Source organism: Cibotium barometz, chromosome 54, assembly GCF_041138505.1.
Source record: "Cibotium barometz isolate CiBa-2024 chromosome 54, ASM4113850v1, whole genome shotgun sequence".
Classification (NCBI taxonomy): Eukaryota; Viridiplantae; Streptophyta; class Polypodiopsida; order Cyatheales; family Cibotiaceae; genus Cibotium; species Cibotium barometz.
The window spans coordinates 41,052,025-41,072,092 of record NC_141099.1 but is presented as its reverse complement, the minus strand read 5'-3'; the positions used below and the strand labels follow the sequence as shown (position 1 = coordinate 41,072,092).

The following is a 20,068-nucleotide window of genomic DNA, read 5'->3' as shown; positions in this document are numbered from 1 at the left end:
AGTCTCTACACACTACCACTTTGGTGAAACCATCTCTAGCTATTATCTAGCCTCATAATGCTTAGTGATTATTACAAGTCTCTTTTTATCTTTTTAATTTTTTTAAATAAGATGATAAAAATAGAAAAGTTAGGCACCACCCTGCAGAGACCCAAGCAATGGCCCCAGAGACCTCATATAAGAGCACCTAAGAACCGCTAAGTACCTCTATAGCGATGGTTTTTTTAAAGCCCTTTATTGATAGATTTTTAACCACAAGGTCCCATCCCATGGAGATCAAGGCTACAGTCCCAAGTCTCCATTACTAAGAGCCAAAAGTCCTAACTAAATCGCAAATGGTGATTGTGTGTGTGTGTGTGTGTGTTGGGTATTTTTGGTTTGTTGTTTGTTTTTTATTTACACTAGTTTCACTTTCACAATTCATCTAGAAGGCTCTATTCTAACTAAAGAGGGCACACTAAGGAAGGTGTACTTGGCATACTCCTTTGGTATACTTTAAGGTCAATCTCAAAAAGGAGACCAAATCCTTAATGGTTATCCAAGTAATAACTAGAAAAGTGATAGACAAGTCTCATAGAACTATGCAAGCAAGCACTCAAACAAACACTAAATGGAGAATCATAAAAAATATTGAAATTGAAAACAATAGCAATAGTTGAGAATTGGTTAAGAATACACCTACAAGTGGGAAAATCTGGTCCATATCGAGGTTGCACTTCCATTGTAAGCTATAAATATGGATCTATTCTACGTGATTGCACCTCAACAACTTGTAAGTCAAACTCATCTAGCAAGCTCATCTCATCACATGACCATAGCTTCTCCGATTCGACATCACTAGGTTGATTTTCCCCCTCACTTGGGTTTTCTTCTAGTATATATGTCTTCTCTAGTAGTCAAGGCAATAGTTTGAGTGCATCCTCATTGTGACATGGCATGGGTAGTATAGGTAAGTGACCTAAGTAGCTACCACGAGAGCTAAGGTGTCTAGGAAATCACCCACCATGGTCTAGAAGGAATAAGGAGTCAGTAACACCATTCCATAGAATGATGGTATAAGTCCCATAAGTTCTATCCCTCCTCCCCTACACTACAAGCTCTTCTTATGCATTTCTCACTTGATAGGGTCCTCCCACTAGGTCAACTACACTCACTTTATTGTGTCGTTGTGGTGTCTCTCCTACCACAGACTACAATACACATCCTATAATGCCAGCATAAGTAGGACGTGCATAACATGCGACACTCACAAGTAAAACATGGTGCAAGGGGATGAAACTGTAGGTAAAACAAGTCCACAAAGGTGGCTCCACAACATCGCTCCCTTAGTGGTGCATAAAACTAGGGTGAGTAGGTCTAGAAAGGAGAAATACTTAGCTTTCCTTGATAGTACCACTCCAAGCAATCTGGGTCTAGAATAGGGTCACTCGTATCGATCCACAAAAAGTCCATGCTCATGGCCTATAGTCACAACAGAGTCGTACTTCATTCTCTTATTTGACATGTGCTCTCTCTCATCATCTTTTTTTTTAATGGTTAGTCGGATTTTTAGCATGTGTATAGTTGCTATTTTGCTGTACACTATTGGTGCAAGTTATATTGTCATGGGTTAGCTTTTTCCAATAGGGTCCCCCTTGATATGGACATGAACTTTATCGGGCAGCAAAATGTGGAGAGTAAAAGTAATGGTATTAGCATAAGTATCCCCTTCCTACTTTCTATCATACCTCGACCTCGCGGAAGGTATTGTAGGTTTTTTGTAACCATCCCTTCCAACTGTGCTCAGTGTTTGTTGGCTAGGAGCGCCCTTTGTTACTTGTCGTGGCATGTCAATTTCTAGTTTTAATAGCAGTAAAGTGCTCTCATAAGATCAGATGGAGCTTATGGGTTCTCCCTTATAGATGAGCAATGGAGTTGACATTTACGAGACGGCAAGGCAATTTGTACGCAATGGAGTTGACATTTGCGAGATGGCAAGGCAATTTGTACTTGAGTAGTGGGTCGCTCTAGGGAAACCAATGGGGTTGGTTGGGGCTTGGATAGCCAACAATGGTTTTGTAACATTTTGTGATGTAGAAGCTTCACCACATCAATCACCATGTCTTGTGTGATACGATTTCTCTTTGGGATCCAGACTTGTTTGGGCGTTGGTGGTGAAGGTTCTTTTATAATCGTTTTTCCTTTGTTGGCATTTGAGCTATTGAAGCCTTTATCCATCACTAATGAGGAGATTTGGGAATTTGTAAGTAGCAACAGTGAAATTAGTGGTATACATTTATGTTTTGGTATCCAAATACAATGGTTACCCTTGTAGTAGCCTTGAGCTTTTAATAAGCTTTTGGTTATCCATTTTGAGGTAGCTTGTAATTTGCACTTCTTGAGCTGATTATTATGTTGAGGGCCACTTGGCTTCATTGGTTGAGGTGTACAAATGGATAAATTTTGGGAACCGATTTCAAGGTAGATTTGGGTTGCCACATTTTTGTAGTTCATTGTATCTAGCCATCCTTTTGACGTGCAGGTGTTTGGCTTGTGGGGGTAAAAGAATAAGGATTTTCTTGAACAGTGGACACCAAAGTGGAGGGGGTTTCCTTGGATTTTGTGGAAGTTGAAGCTTCCTTCTCATTGCAGCTCTTGATAATAGTGAGAAGTGGCAGGGGTTGAGTAGAATGTTCAGCCATGGCTTCACCCACAGGAGACACATCCTGTCGACCAGTTAGTTATACATCCAGCACTTTCATCCATGTGCGACCAAGTATTACTGGTTCAAGTAATGTTCTTATAGGCATAACTAGAAAGTCTACCACTAGGTACTTGTTTGCCATCATAGTATGTCTCTATTTGTAGTAGCCCAAGAACCTTGGTATTCCTACCATGGATACCTTTCACTTTTAAAGAGGTATCTACGACTTGAGGTTTTTCAAACTGGTTCCATGCATTGAAGGAAATTCGATTGTGACTAGCCCTTATATCAAGTGATGCATTATAAAGGACTTTACCATAAGGGCTAGGCAATTGAGTGGATGCTTGTAGAGGTGCTATGTGCTCCTCTGTGTCCCTGAGTAGCATGTAGATGGGTTTTCATTTAGCATCATTGGATTAGTTTAGCGGCATGTAGAGGGATGTTCATCTAGCATTACATAAAAGAAAAATCCCTTACATAAGCATGCTAGTGTGTTTCTATTGGCCAAAAGGGTGGATCACTAATCGAAATGAAGGGGTTATGAATTGCCAACTATCTCCTCTAGCTTGCAAAATATTTCCATCAAACTGGCAAATTGTGGATAGCACATGACCTTGCTTTGATGTGTGCGTGAGGGAACATTGTTTCGAGGCAAGGACATACACTAAGGATGTTTACATACTTGTCACCCACATCTTATGTGAGAGTGGGCTATAGATATTCTCACCAATGCTAGAAAGAAGGGTCGTAAATGAAATTAAGAAATGGGCCACAGTTTTTTCATAGTGCTTTTTTTAAAGGAAGAAGATTGTAGGTATAAGACTAGCATTTACAACATATATATTTTCAACAAAAACCGATGATTTAATCGGTTAAGAACAATCACATTCCTACCAACGGAAGTTGTATTGTGTGTTCAAACCCTGCCCAACTTCCGGCGGTTATTTGGATGTACATATCCCTATGTGTGTAAGTGTAGGTGATTTGGTAGCCCACCCAAAAAAAAAGAGAGAGAGAAAAAGAAAAAGAACAATCACACACCTAACCTCAAGGGCGTTTCCAGGACCGGTAGTTCTGCCCACTATAAATAATGTGGGCGAAGGTAAGACGGTCTTGACAAAACCCAAGTGCAGGGTGAAATCCTGGTTACAAAAGCACAGGAAGGGCGAGATGCCCTTTTCAGTGGTACTACTATATATAAACCTATAACTATATCAGTCTGCCTTATTATTCGAAGCTCTACTCCCTCTGTGTTTTGTTGGGCGGGGAGGCCAAGGGTCTCAAGATGGTCTACTACTTCAAGGCGCGCCCAGAGGTGGGCGATTATGTCATCTACATGGGCCTTGACAAGTTTGAGAACGAGGATCTTATCAAGTATGGCATCCCGGAAGATATCTGGTGAGTGCCCAACGTTCACATACATGTTATTGTAATGATCCCTTGCTTTTAATTAATCTTCGCCTTGCCCACGATGTTTTTATAGCGATCCCTTGCTAATCTTGAACATGTCTCTGATGCTCTGAGTGAAGACCCTAATTTGTACAACAAACAAATGACCTCAGAGCTTGGATTCAAAAGACAATGGTAATCGATGGCATTACATCCGTCATGCACCATGATTTCTGGTGGGTTCATTGGGTTCCATGCCTTACTGATGGATGTCATAACCTTTGGCCTTACCATTCTTTAGAGTCTATGGGGGGGACTGCTTGGCTATGGAAAGGAGTGTTATTGTACGTAAACTTGCATTATGGCAGTAAACTTTAGGGGGACTCTGTGGATCCAAGGGAGTCACAGTTGTTTGGAGGGGAGTGGTGTTTAAACTGCAGAGCAAGAGTTACGGTGCCTTGAGGAGAAGAAGAACACGTCAAATAGGATGTGGTGCCAATGGGGTGAATTTGCATTCATGTTTGGATCTAAAAAATTCCTTAATTGGTTTGCATATTAGTAGACATGCAGAATTCTTTTGAAGTCTTCATTTAAGCTGTGGCCACTTGGTTTATTTGAGTTCTTTCTAGCTGACGCCATGCAATTTGTCTAACCAGCTATTTTATGTGTTGGTATGTGTGTTTATCATTGTGTGCGTGCCTGTGCATTCTTTAGGGCTAGCCTTTATCATGGTTGACTGTGCTGGAGATTCGATAGAAACTTAGTTTGATGGTTTATCAATGAAGATTTGTCTACTTCTGTGTCATATTCACATATTCTCACATGGTATCAGAGCCTCGTCGGCTCTCCTGCTCGGCATTAGACTTCACATCTGAGCCTTGTTGTCTCCTGCTCGGCTTTGGGCTTTGCATCCAGGGGGTGTTGGAATGGATTCTTGCCCTTTTGCTTCTCACGCTGCCATGTAGTAGTGTAATATCCCATAGTGGTTTGGGGTCTAATTATAGGGCTAAATAGCCCTTGGTCTCCGCTCATCCCCCACCTTTATGGTGGTTTCATGGGACCTGGCCGGTTGTTGGCCTCTGTCCGCGCGTTGCGCCTCCATTGTATGTGTGGTACTATGCGATTCTGCGTTCTTTCATCGGTAGCTCTCATTGATACGCTAAAAGATGTCAAGACTCGGAGGCAACGTTTTCACATGTCACAAAACCATGTCAGAATACACGGCATTTGTACGGTTCACGGGTAGGCGTCCCTTGCCCGTGAACTGGACACATCATAGCATGCAGTTACGCGAAAACAAGTCACGCGAAATTAGTTTCAAGCAAGCAGAGATGCATGCACGTGCATCATGCAATGGATATACCTCTCGTTCATAGAGCTTGCAAATAGCAAGTCTTCCCGAGCACTGAATTGGCTTAGTTGAAAACCTAAACTAGGATCCCTGACACTGGCTTCCACGTCCTGGCCACACTATGGGTTACACTGTTGGGATATATCAGAGCTTGTATGTGTGAACAGTCCCTTTAATGGCTGCAAGTGTGCTTTAGAGTATTCGCGTGTGAACCACCTCTTATAGGTGGATAAGCTCGCATTTAATAAGGGTCCAAGGGTTTGGTATATTGAAAGGGCTATATATGCAAAGGCCTTGAACTTCATTTTAGCCTCTATCAATCAACCTTCGAACTGCATCATCACCTCAGTCAACGGCGGCTACTCATCAGTCGGCTTAGATGTTCAACAATCACTACCCCAACTAGTGCGTTGCTCAACAACTCGACCACATTGCCTCTTTCGTCGATTCTTCTTTTTTAATTTTATTTTTTTTGCTAGTTGGTGCTCGTCAAACTGTTGCGTTGCATTAAGCATTTATATTAAGGCTTGCTAAGCCTTAATCTAATAAGGCTTTAATAAGCCATATTAAACGGCCAGCCTTCCTATTCGTTTTCTCCGTTGTCCGTTTGACACCGGCACCAGTTAGCCAGCATTATCATCGCCATCAACATCTCGGCCATGTTAGTAGGCACCAACGCTATGTTTGAGGTGAACCCCAACTATCACAAATTTGGGGTTTTTGTGAAATAAGGAAAAAAAAATTCAACATCTTGTAACCACAAAAATTTGGGGCATTTTTTATTTTCAACAAAATTAGCAAAATCGGTAAAAATTGAAGCTCCCACACTTAAAAAAAATTGGGTGTTTCTCTTTACATCAGAGAAATCGACCTAATTGAAGCCTGCAATAGCGAGAAAAATTAGGGCTTTTGTAAAAATCAACTCTCTACATCGACATTGAAGTCCTTGCAACAACATTATGGCTTTTAGCATTATGGCTCTATCAACCACTGCAATTGACAGGTTCTCTGGTGTTGGGTTCCCTACCTGGCATACCAAGATGTAGCTTCTCTTGATGAAGGAGGGTGTCTATCTTGTGCTAGATGCACGACAGAAGATCTCTATCACATTAGCAAATCTCTAGAGATTCCTCTCATCCCCCAAAAGGTATAATAATATGTCATGAGCAAACATCAAGCAAATCCTCCTGTGAGCGGATAACAAAGTGCAGCCTCTGTAAACCGGGCAGAGAGGAAACTGCTTATGGCCTTGGCTCTACAAACAAAAAAAGGAAGGGCATAAGAGGGAGCTCTATCGTACCAAACGAGAAAGTGTTAGCAGTCATCTCTTGTCTGTATATTTACACCAGGGCCTCTGTTGTGGGTGTGCTTGCCCGATTTAGGTGTTTTCTCATTTTTTCACACTCTCCATATTTTTTTTCTTGGTGTGGAGGGTTGTACGATTGCTCTACTGCCCCGAGGCTTTCCCGTGTATGTTGGCTGACTGTCCACTGCTGGCTGATAGGTGTCTACTGCTAGTTGACTGGAGGGAGCAGGTCGTGGGCAGTTATGATGGTTGTCGATTGTTTTTCAGCAGGCCGACTGGCTGCCTGGGGCCATATAAAATGGCCCCTTGCCCCCCACACTCTACATCTTGTATTTCGGGATTTTCTTGTGTATATAGCAAAGTTATACGTTTCTCTCTCTCTCTCTCTCTCTCTCTCTCTCTCTCTCTCTCTCTTAAATTAAAGGTGAACTTACAACCTTATAAAATTAAAGGTTAGAAAGGAAAGCTATTAAACCAACAAGTGCAATACACTTACCACCTGTTCACACGCAACAAAACTCATCAGAAGACACAGCAAACTTCACGACTCACTAGCAGGCGTCCTCGCTCAGTATGTGGCACGTCAAGCAGGCAAACACAAGAATACAAGTCATGCGAAAACAGTTTCAAACATGCAAAACATGAGTGCATGTGCAAATAGTATCATGGACATATCTCCCGTTCATGGAACAAGTACAAAACATCTGTCGGGCACAAAAATGGCACGACAGAAAACATAAATCCTGGTCTTTCTATGGAGTGATAGTCCCATAGGTAAAACACAGTTCCAGGCACGAGCCTCCCTATGGAGTGACAGTCCCATAGGCAAGACACGGCACAAATACTGGCTCTTCCATGGCGTGACAATCCCATGGATAGAAAGAACACAGTCCAGGTCATACACGGGTGGCACCAGTCTGGCTCCCGTCCATACAACACCATCCTGCTAACACACGGGTGTCACGAGTTTGGCTCCCGTCCATGTTAAGCAAAAATACTGGCCTCGTCACATGAGACACCGGCCTGGCCTCAAGTGAACAAGACACAAATCTGGAGATGGATCAAATGGTCGGCCTGTTGGTGACATCCCCCCGGGCTTCTAAAGAGTCGTCCTCAACTGAAAAGCCTCAAGATATGCCTGCAACAACTGTGGGTAGTCAATAAAATAATCCTCATTTACCTACTTTGCATCAATGGACAAATAATTCTTGAACTTCACAAGGTATCTCCTGGAAAGATTTCCTGCAGGTAGCTTTCGCTCCTTGTGAAAGACAATCTGTTCTGGCTGGAGGATCTCCTCAAGCTCATCAATCTCTGGCGGATCTTCTGTGACAGGCTCGTCAGGATCTGGCCCCACATATTTCCAAAAAAGACTCACATGAAATGCATTGTGAATCTTCCAATGACTAGGTAAAGCAAGCCTGTATGACACTTCATTGATCTTTTGAATCACCTTGAAGGGTCCATAATAGCGAGGAGAAAACTTAGGATATGATCCTTCTTGTCCTGGCCTCTTCCGAAGCCTGGCCTTCTCAAATTTCAGCAAAACCCAATCACCTTCTTTGACTTGCATGTCCCTTCTATGCTTGTCAGCAGCCATTTTATACTTATCTTGAGACCTTGCAATGGCTGTCCGCACTTGAGCAAAGGCTACATCGAAGTCACGAACATATTCATCAGCTGCAAAAATCTCATCCTTTGTACGAAGGATGGGTGGCAAAACCACTCTGCCATAAATAATCTCAAACGGGGACTTTCCCGTGGAGGCATGGATCGTATTGTTGTAGGCAAACTCAACAAGTGGAAGATACTTCTCCCATGCAGTCTTTTGATCTGCCACAGAACACTGCAACAAATCCAAGACGACTGAATTTGCAGCGTCACTTTGGCCATCCGTTTGAGGATGATAAGCTGATGAAAACTCAGGTTTAGTACCCATGTTATCAAATGAAGCCCTCCAAAAGAGGTTGGTAGTCCTGGGATCTCTATCCCCAACAATGGATTTAGGCATACCATGATGCTTGAAGATATTAGCAAGAAAAAGCTTTACCATATGATCAACTTTAATGGTTTTCTTGACGGGCAAGAAATGAGCTTGCTTGCTAAACCTGTCCACAATGGTCCAAATAGCATTATTCCCATGCTGGTATCAAGGCAAGTCCATAATAAAATCCATAGTAATACTTTCCCGAGGTTGCGAGGGGATAGGCAATGGCTGAAGCAAACCTGGAGGTTTTTGCCTGTCAAATTTCACCTTTTGGCAAGTAATACATGCACGTACATAAGCCTCAATGTCTTTACGCATGCTTGGCCAAAAGAAATATCTCTCAATCATGCGTGTAGTGGGCATGATACCTCTATGACTAGCATAAGGTGGAGCGTGACATTCCTCCATAACCTTTGGACGTAAATCCTTTACGACACATAGGCAATTATCCTTCATAAGATAACCCTCGTTGATAACATAAGAGGCATGTGAGTGACCAGCCATCAAATCAGTCCATATATGGCAAAAATCAGCATCCAAATGATACAAATCTCGCATAGCAGATAAGCATCCAAATGATACAAATCTCGCATAGCAGATAAGTCCCCATGAGAGGCCGCTGAGACTGCAGCCACATAAGGCCTCTTGGATAATGCATCGGCCACCACATTTTTCTTTCTCGGAGTATGCACAATCTGAAAATGAAACATGGAAAGAAAGTTTGCCATTCTCATCTCCTTCTCCGAAAGCTTTGTTTGAGATAGAAAGTATCTCAAGCTTTGATGATCTGTCTTGACTACAAATTCAGCCCCAAGAAGATAATGTTTCCATGTCTTTAAGGCATGAATTACAGCCAAGAGCTCTTTCTCATAGATATCCATATGAAGCTCAGCATCATGCAAACGACGGCTCTCGTATGCAAGTTGCAACTGCATGCTCTTCTCGATTTAGGACAGCCCCTATACAATCGCCACAAGCATCATATTCTACTACGAATGACCTTTGGAAGTCAGGAACAATCAATACAGGTCCACATATGATAGCATGCTTGAGTTGCAAGAAAGCATCCTGTTCTTTTGAAGTCCATTTGAAAGTGGTTTTCTTCTTTGTGAGATCATGTAGAGGGGTGGCTATCATAGCAAAATGCCTTATGAAACGCCTATAATATAAACATAATCCCAGAAAACTACGTACTTGATGTACGTTTTGCAATTTTGGCCAATTCCGAATAGTCTCTATCTTTGCAGGATCCATTGTTACTCCATCCTTGGATACAATGTGACCCAAATAATGTATCTCTAGAAGGAAGAACTCACTTTTCTTGGCATTAATGAAAAGTTTATGCTTCCGAAACTCTTCGAATACTGTGACCAAATGAGTTCTGTGTTGCTGCTCATTCTTGGAGAAAACCAAGATATTATCAAAGAATATACCTGTGAATTTGCAATGGGGTCGGAATATCCTATCCATCATACGATTAAACGTGGCAGGAGCATTGGTGAGATCAAAGGGCATCACCAAAAATTCATATAATCCAAAGGCTGTCTTGAATGCAGTTTTATGGACATCTTGTGGCACCACTCGTATTTGGTGATAACCACCCTTCAAATCAAGACGGCTAAAACAAGCCGAACCATCAAGCTTATCCGAAATGTCATCAATACGCGGAATTGGGAATCTGTTCTTGATGGTAAGCTTATTTAAAGCTCTATAGTCCACACACATGCGGAATGACCCGTCTTTCTTTTGAACAAGAAGCACAGGAGAGCAATAAGGTGAGGAACTAGACTGAACCAAACCTTTCTCTAAAAGCTTATTTACCTGCTTCATGATCTCTTCTTGTTGTGCGGCACTCACTCGGTATGCGGGTTTGTTAGGTGGAGAACTACCTGGCACAAGATCTCACCTGGCAATGCATCAGCAAAACAGTCGTTGAATGCATGAAGAAAATTCAGACTATCGTAAGTTATAGCATTCACACTTTGATGACTTGGTACAATGCTATCACAAACAAAAACCAAGTGCGCAGAAAGACTCTTTTTCATTGCTTTATTAATTTGGATGTGAGATACAAGTGGGATGGAATCCCCTTCTTTGCGAGCATCAATGAAATGCATGCGGCCTCTATGCATAAAAGAAATCATGTTGGTCTTGTACTCTTTGCGGGGATCAAGCCTATGATGCCATGGCTTGCCCAACAATACATCACATCCATTTAGTGGTGCAACTAAGAAATGTTCATTATCAAGGTAGCCTTGGATATGTATGCGCAACTTCCCTATCAGTGGGGTAATCTGCACCTCTTTACCAACAAAGGCAGCTTCGGCTTCAATCTGAGGTCCCATGTTCTCAACCTCAATACCCGGCAGCTGCCATTTGTATAGAGATGACGTTATCGGTTGCACAGTCATCAAACATGAATAAGGCGGGCTGATCCTTGATTTGACCCCAAGCCTTGCATACCATCCGCTCTTTTGCATCATGTTTTATGTTTCCCTGCGCATTGGGAACTGCATGTACATTAGCCTTGGTCTGCTTGTCCTCGTGATTAGGTTTGCGGTCAGGGCATTGTCGAAACATGTGCTCTTTGCTGCCACAAGAAAAACATTTTCCCTCCTTGGCATATTGCTCTCTTTGCTCCGGGGTCAAGCCAAATTTGTTCTTCTTTGGGCCCTGATCTTTAGATGAGGTATTTTCAGCTTTACCTCCCTTGTAGGTCTCCCGGAAGTTCTTTTTAGGTGGCTGTCCACCTTTTTGCAGATTTGGGACAGCCTTGTCTTTCCCCTTTGAACCGCCTTGATCTTGCTTAATTTTGAGCACCAATTGCTCCGTAGCAAGAGCAGAGGCTGTAAGCTGTTGCAAAGTATGTTTCGGGTGCAATTCAATGCCCGAACGATAAGCTGGTTGCAATCCGGAGCGAAACTTCCTCTTTCTTTCATCCTCAGTGATTTGCATAAAAGGAGTTCTCTCAAGCAACACTTTCCAAAACTTGTTGACATACTGTTGTACACTTTCATTCTCTCTTTGCTCAAGTCTATCCCACTTTTGGGTGAGAGTTTGCTTCGCATTTGGTGGCAAAAACTGAGCATAGAATCTGTCCTTAAACTCCTTCCAGGTGCAAATGGGATCTTTGGTGATCTTCAGCGATCCACCAATGAGCAGTGGTCCCTTTCAAAAACATGCTAGCATGGCGTACTTTAGACTTCTCAGTGAAGTCCTCATCGCTAAAAGCAATGTCAAACTGTGTCACAAATGCTAACACTTTGGAAGCATCATGCTCTCCATGAAAAGCATCAAACTTAACGGACTTGTCACTTGCTTTAAATTCCTTGAGCTTTCTGGCATGAGGCTCATGGTCCTATTTTTTTGTTTTCCCTTTATCCAACGGGGCAGCCCTATCTGCATGGGCTCCATGGGCCATCTTGGAAGTTTCATGAAGCACGGTGGCATGTGCTCCATGAACTTGAGAATCAGATGCATGTGACTTTCCTGCATAAGGCAATGTCTCTCCATGAGACAACTCAGAAGGCAAAGCTCTTCTAGTGGCAAACCTGTCACCCCTACCATGGGATACATGTCTTGAATGCATGTGACCATCATGCCCTCCATGAGCACTAGCATACATATACCTGTTAGGCTTTGTGCCTATGACGAGAGGTGACTGTCACCTCTTCCCTTTGCATAAAAGACCTCATGTGAAACAACTTGGTGTCCAAGGTATTACATTCCAGTAAGTTGAGTTTTACCTGGACTCCTACCTAGAAAATCTTAGAATGTCTCTTCCTCTTACCTTTGAGATGCACGATCTCCATGCTTCAAGCGAGGTGGATTTCTGAATTTCAGCTCTCCATCTTTCCCCTCTTTGATGTCACCTTTGTGGAGGAGATAGGAAAGTGCCAACTCCCTTGGCTTCTTGCCCACTTTCCGTGCCATGGACTCAAAAGTCACATCTACCATTGCATCGGCTTTCCTTGCTTCAATGGCACTTTGCACATGGGGATCTTCATGCAAAAATTTCAGCTCTTGCTCGTGTGCCTGCAAAAGCTCTCTCATATGCTCCAATTCAGTCCTCATTGCATCAGGCTCTTCTTCTTGCAGCAGCTCTTTTTTTATCGAGATGTCGGGGATTCCGTTCGCTGTTCCGTAGTGAAATTTCGCTTCTCCACAGCGTTTATAGAGCAGTGAAATTTCGCTGCTGAGCAGCGCTTTTAGCAATGAAATTCTGATGTACTATGAACAGAGAAGATAGCAACGAAATTACGCTGCTATTTTCCCTGCATGAAATTCTAGAGAGTTATTGGATGCTGAATTCTAAAAATACATGTCACATGCCCAGAGAAAATGATATATAGTTTTAAAAAACCATCCATTAAAACCCGTGGAGCCATGTTTCAAGCAAAAAAAAGAGATAATTGAAAACTTTTGAGAAGCAAAACAACGTCAAGATCATGAATCTATCCCATCTTGTAATAAATCCATATGTGTTGCTTCATCAATGTCCATATCTAATGGAAGCTCAATGAAAAGATGGGGTTCTATATCAATATAAATATCACTATCATGATCCAATGAAGCATTGTCATCAAGTGGTTCGCTCTCCTTTGAACGTCTACTTCGAATCTCTTGTATGGTATTGTATTCATCTCAGTTGTACATGGACATCATCTGGTTCATTGAACCCATGGAGCATTGTATTTGTTAAATACTCCCAATAATATATCATATATTGAGGGGGGGGGTCGGCCCGTTCCGGCCCAAGTGCTATCAACATTTCATTTCATTTCATTTTCATTTGTTATTAAGTTGTCCATTCAAATTGTGATATTTAAGTTGTGCTATTACGCGTGTGGGTGTCCAACGGAGTCTATTCCCAATCGACGGGATCGGTTTCATTGGTATCAGAGCACGGTTATTTCCCTCTTCTTAGTGGCGAAACGAACCTGTGTATTGGACACCCCGCTTCTAGCACACTTAACACAATGGACAGCCAAGGCAACCCTTTGGAAGTACCTAATTCGAGGGGCCCATCAAGTGCCTTGCGTGGTTCTGATGCTTTACAAGGAAGGCAGAAGCCCCTTGAGAGGGTAAATGATAGTGATTCAAAGGGACAACTGTCTCCTTCTCCCCTTCTCCCCTTCTCTCTTCTCTTCTCTCCTCTTCTCTTCTCTCCTCTTCTCTTCTCCTCCTCCTCTTCGCTTCTTCTCTCCTTCTCCCACTCTTCTTCTCTCCTTCTCCCCTTCTCTCCTCCTCCTCTTCTCCTCTTCTTCTCTCCTTGCTCTTCTCTTCTCTCTTTCTCTTCTTCTCCTCTCTTCATCTCTCTTTGGCTTCTTTCCTCATTCTCCAATGTCTTGATTATTGTGCAATTTCTCCATTCTTTTCTTCAATTTTGCAAAATTCACCCTTAATTAAAGCTAATTTGGCATCAAATCAAGTGATTTGCCCATAATGCCTCGCTGAAACAAGAAGGATGGCACCCGTGATGTATGGGAAGACACCATTTCATTCATAGGTATGGGACTTCCGGTACCAAGTGTGTTGTTTGCAAATATTGTGGTGATACCTTGCAAGGTAGTAGCACACGCCGCACGGGTGAGGGCTCATTTCTCATGGGAAGGAAAGCAACACATGGTTGCTATTGTGTGAATGAGGACATATTTTATGCACATGGTGGCTCGGAGCAAAAGTTATATGGAGTGCGGCCACTTTTGCGCACTTCATTACCCCGAGAGAGAATTGAAGAGATGGTTGAAATGGCAAGGCAACTTGAGGCTTCAAAAAGTCGTGGGGGAGAGGAAGCACTGGCCTCACGACCGAGAAGCACATCAAATGTGGGTACTCATTAATATTTTGTACTTCTATATTATATGGATGTGACACACATGCAAGGGTTGACTTGCATTTTGTGGCTACCACACTTTTAGCTCTCTCTCTCTCTCTCTCTCTCTCTCTCTCTCTCTCTCTCTCTCTCTCTCTCATTTCTGTGTGAGCTTCTTCTTCCTGCACCTAACTCTAATTTGCAAGATTCTGTGTGTGTGAATGTGTGAGTCCAACACCAACAATTGGTATCAGAGCTGGGTTGGGCTGCCTCTGCCGATTCCCGTTGCCAAACAGTCCGGAATTCCGTCGCCAAACAGTCCACATGTCACAAATCCGTCCAGCAACAACATTCCGTCCGGCAGAGCAAAAATTGCAGTCTGTCCGACAGAGGAACAAGCGGAGTCCGTCCGGCAGTGCACCAGTTGCTCGCAATCCGTCTGTTAGTCGACTTCGTCGGCGGTCGCAACCATCCAATCTGGGGAGCTCTCTGCCGCCCACCTCCCAGGCGTACGCCGCCTCCCTGCGCCGCCCGAAACCACCTCCTAGCCGGCGGCGCTAGTGGGGAAAGAACCGCCGCTGCCTCTCTTTGCCTCCCAACCCGGCGGCTGTACTACGCAAGCCTCCACCGCCGCCCGATTCTGCCTCCCTTGCTGGCGGGGTTAGTGCTGCGAGCCCCACCGTCGTCGCGCCCTCCGGCTGCGCCGCCTCTGCTCCTCACAGGAGCTCCGCCTGTAGTTCATTTCCGTCCAGCACAGTTCCGTCCGACGTACTTCCTCACACCGTCTGCAACATAGCCGCTTAGCCTACTGTACCTGGCTATCTCAGTTCCAGGTATTTTTATTTCAGAAAAAATCGAAAAGAAAAAATAAACAAATTTTGCAAGCGTCCTAGTACAGGTACAACAAATTTTGGGGGTCTGCTAAAATTCCCATTTGCAAGGAAAATTGCAGGAGGCAGAATTGCATTGAAATTATTTGCTGTAGAATTGCCCATGTTGTTTTGGTTGGATTTTGGGGGTTTTTCAAATTAAGCTCAAAATCAGCAAATTAAGCCTCCCCTGGTTGCAGAAATTTGGGGCTTTTGTGAAAATTGGGCAATTGGGGCTTTTCAAATTGGAGCATGTAATTGGGGATTACAGCGGTGATTTGTCACAAATGTATACACATTGTGTGTAATCGGATAATTTGGTGCAGGTTTATACTTGCTTCAAGTTGCAGGCAAAAATTTGCACAGGACATTTGGTTGCCTGGCAGTACACATTGGTGCTTGGTTTGCTTGCAAGTGTATTTTATTTTGTCGACATGGCTCAAAATGCTACAGATGTATTTGGTGTGCTCACCCAGGAGGACAAGTTGGATGGATCAAACTACTCCCTTTGGAGTTTCATGATCCGTAATTTGCTAGTAGCCAAAGGGCTTTGGGACATCATGTGTGGTGATAACACACGCCCACTTACCATACATCCAGCAACGCCTCAAAGGGGAGGTGCTCAAAGAGCTCTTGAGGTAGAACCTGCTCCCACACAAGAGCAGAAGAGATGGGGCTCTAGGGATGCACGGGCCATGTCCTTGATAGCCCTTTCAGTGAAAAGGACTATTATTCCACGCATTCGGTCTTGCAAGACATCGAAGCTTGCATGGGACACATTGGAAGCAATGTATCAGATGTATCAAGTACGCAACGAGGCAAAAGTTGCCTACTTGAAAAGGCAATTGGATCTTCTTTCTATGGATGAGGGTGACTCCATGACAAATCATCTCACCAAAGTGAAAGATTTGCAGGAACAATTACTCAACATTGATGAGGTTGTCCCAGACAGACAGCTGGTCACCAACACTCTTCATTCTTTACCACCTTCCTCTCAACCTCTCTATGAGAGGAGGTGGTGATCCCGTCACTTTTGAAGAGCTGGTGGGTTTACTCTTGTGGGAAGAGCAAACAAGAGCAAACCTATCTAGCAACCGTGGTGGAGACAAAGCATTTACAGCCAAGGATAAGGGTAAGGCAAAGAGCTTTAGACATGGGGGACAACAGTCTAGTAAGGCTGGTCATGGACAGCCCTCTTCTGGTGGTGAAAAGTCTGATAAAGGGGATGTAAACAAGCCTAGAAAGAAGGGTAAATGTCACTACTGCCATAAGCCTGGCCACTACATCAATGAATCTAGAAAGCGGATTGCAAAAGAGAAAAAGAAAGATGCAAGCAATGCAGTAGCAGACTCTTCTGATGACAAAGCACAGCAATCGGCTAATGTAATTCAGGAAGAGTACACATTTTTGGTCACATGCACTAGTGACACACCCAGTGCTTCAGACAATGATATGTCTTGCATTGCATCTGATAGACAAGATGTATCATGGTATTTTGATAGCGGTGCTTCGAGCCACATCACTTCATGCAAAGATGTATTTCAGCACTTGGTTTATGCTTCAAATGGCCACACTATATCATGTGCAGATCATACCACATATCCAGTAAAGGGAATTGGCAATGTCATACTTGTTGCAGCCAATGGTGCCAATATATGTATGAAAAATGTGTCGTATGTTCAAGGGATAAAGAAAAATCTGCTCTCCGTCGCAGCCATAAACGACCAAGGTTTAAAGGTTGAATTTGAAGATGGGAAGTGTTTGGTAAAAGACCCATCAAAGGGTTATGAAATAGTCACTTCTGGAACACGATACAAAGGCTTGTATAAGCTGGACAGCTATGACAAGCATTCTTATGATGCAAATACAGTGGTTGCCCACAGTCTTGCTATGCATGATGCAGAGCTATGGCATGCTCGTTTTGGGCATGTAAATTTTCAGAGTTTGATGCTTTTGCAGAAGCATCATATGGTTGATAATATGCCGCCTCTTGAGTCTCCAACAAGACATGTATGTGAGGGGTGTATTTTGAAAAAGATGCATCGAAAACCATTCCCCAAGGATAGGGCTGTTAGAGCTGAAAGTAAATTACAACTCATACACAGTGATGTATGTGGTCCAATGCGGACACCATCCATAGGGGGGCATCTTTATTTCGTCACATTCATTGATGACTACTCCAGGTTTGCTTGGGTTTACCCCTTGAAAGCAAAAGCAAAGGTGTTTACATGCTTTCGACACTTTGAAGTTTGTAGCAATGGCTGAAAATATGTGTGGATGTAAAGTCCAAACACTCCGCTTAGATAGAGGTGGAGAATACATGTCAAATGCATTCAAGGATTATACGCTTCAAAAGAGCATCAAACACCAATGTATTGTGCCTTATACACCGCAGCAGAATGGTGTAGCCGAGAGGAAAAATAGATCTCTCATGGAGATGACAAGATGCATGGTGAAAGCACAAAAGTTGCCTCACAATTTTTGGATGGAAACTATAATGTGTGCAACTCACGTGTTGAACTGGTGTCCAACAAAAGCTTTGAAAACCATAACACCATTTGAGGCTTGGTATAGCCGAAAGCCAAAAGTGGATTATATGCGTACATTTGGGTGTTTGGCATATGCACATGTGCCAAAACAACTCCAAACAAAGCTACATGATAAAGCAATGAAATGCATTTTTGTGGGCTACAGCAATGAGAGCAAAGGATACCGTCTTTATAATCCAACAACACGCAGGATTTTTGTTAGTAGAGATGTGGTATTTGCTGAAAATTCAGTACAGCCCATATACAGCTTGTATAAAACTCATGATACAGGCATATAGGACATGTTTGATGGGCTATTACCCATTGCAATTAGGGGGGATTCAGATCAGCCAGCCCCTACACACAAGAAAATCCTCATGTAGAACATGTGGAACAGCCAGCCATTCAGCCTCCTTCTATGGAAGAAGTAGAAGATCTTGTCAAGGAAGAGCAAACAGCCATAGACACAGCCAAGTCGGTGCCAAGATGGGTGCTGAAAACTTTGCAAGAAAGCAAACTTGCAACTCCACTCACAAGTAGAACAAGGGCTAGGTCCAACCATGCATTGAATATGCATCATGGGGAGTCTGCATTAGCCATGGGTGGTCTCTTCGATTCAGAAGAGCCTTCTTCTTATGAAGAATCACATGAGAAAGAGCACTGGGTGCAAGCTATGCAAGATGAAATCTCTTCTATCATGAAGAACAATACTTGGGATCTTGTGGACTTGGCGAAAGGCAAGCATGTCATTGAAACAAAGTGGGTGTACAAAGTCAAAAGGAAGTCTGATGGTACTATTGACAGGTACAAAGCAAGACTTGTGGCTAAAGGCTACTCTCAAAAAAAGGGAATAGATTATGAGGAGACTTGTGAATCCTTCTAATCAAGCAATGCAAGTTGGAAAGCAACCTCATTGATCTGTTTGATCACCTTAAAAGGTTCGTAATACCTGGTAAAGAGCTTAGGGCATGCTCCCTCCTTTCTTGGCCTCTTAAGGAGGAGTCTTGCTTTCTCAAATTTCAGCAATACCCAATTATTCTCTTTGATGTCCACCTCTCTTCTATGCTTGTCGGCAACCCTCTTATGCTTATCCTGTGAACAAGTAATGATTGTTCGCACTTGTGCAAAGGCAACATCAAGATCTTTGACATACTCATCAGTAGCAAAGATATCATCCTTCGTGCGTAGGATGGGTGGCAATATCACACTGCCATAAACAATCTCAAACGGGGCCTTTCTCGTTGAGGAATGCTGTTGTGTTGTTATATTGAGACCAATTTGCACTGTCTCCAAGAGAGTGTCCCGGACAGCTCGTGGATTGAGGCCCTAATGGGGGCGGCTTGGACAGAGGTGAGTTCCATCAAGGAGAGGAGGGTGGATTACATATATCATGCTAGAGCTTCCTTCTGGACTCAAGATGGAGACAAGGTCACTGGCGATTTCTTTGAGATCACAAGCCCACATAGGCGGAGGGATGGTATCCATAGATTGCTTGGCCATGATGGATTTATTGTCACTAATCCCCCTCAGGTTCGAGTCATTGCCAAAAAAAATTCAAGTCCCTTCTTTCTGGAGCCCTTCTTTCCAAGCAAGTGATGGACGCGAGGGATCGGGTAAGGCAGCACACCAGAGAGGTGGTCCCCCCCGCTCTACAGACCTTCTTGATGACACTCTTTACCTTAGAGGATCCAGTTGAGGTTCTGCAGGCACTCATTTGCCCTCGGGAGGATGGGCATCCAGTCTCTTTATTTCTTCATCATTGGGATCTCATGGAAGGTGGCTTCAAACCCGCTTCAATGAGATTATGACCACAGGTTCGATGTCAGAAAGGTTGACAGCCAGGTTTGATCCACTTGATTCCCAAGGAGGAGGATAGATTTGGAGATTCTGCAATGGAGGCCCATCATCCTCCTAGGGACCGCCTACAAAATCCTAGGCAAAACCATTAGTAGGCACCTTCAAGCCTTCCTTCCCGACTTGATTCATGCCACGCAAACAGGTTTTGTTCGGGATCGGAGTGTCTTGGACAACATCATCACTTTTTGGGAGGCGACTGCCGTTTGAGGTAGCAAGATTTGATAGTTCTTCTCCTTGGTTTTGAGAAAGCCGGCGACAAGGTGGATTGGGGCTTCCTGGAGGG

The 20,068-nt window shown here is 43.4% G+C and overlaps 1 protein-coding gene across 2 annotated transcripts in view; it reads left to right on the top strand.

The window, feature by feature from the left end:
• The first annotated feature begins 3,674 nt into the window (after nucleotides 1-3,674).
• LOC147608161 (uncharacterized) overlaps nucleotides 3,675-20,068 on the top strand; it is a 67,298-nt gene continuing 50,904 nt past the window's right edge. The window contains exon 1 of one of the 2 annotated variants that reach the window (XM_086789595.1): nucleotides 3,675-4,081. In XM_086789595.1, coding sequence (XP_086645721.1) covers nucleotides 3,969-4,081 — 113 coding nt within the window. In that variant the 5' untranslated portion in view covers nucleotides 3,675-3,968. The remainder of the gene's footprint in view (nucleotides 4,082-20,068) is intronic. The other variant, XM_086789594.1, reaches the window with a different exon arrangement.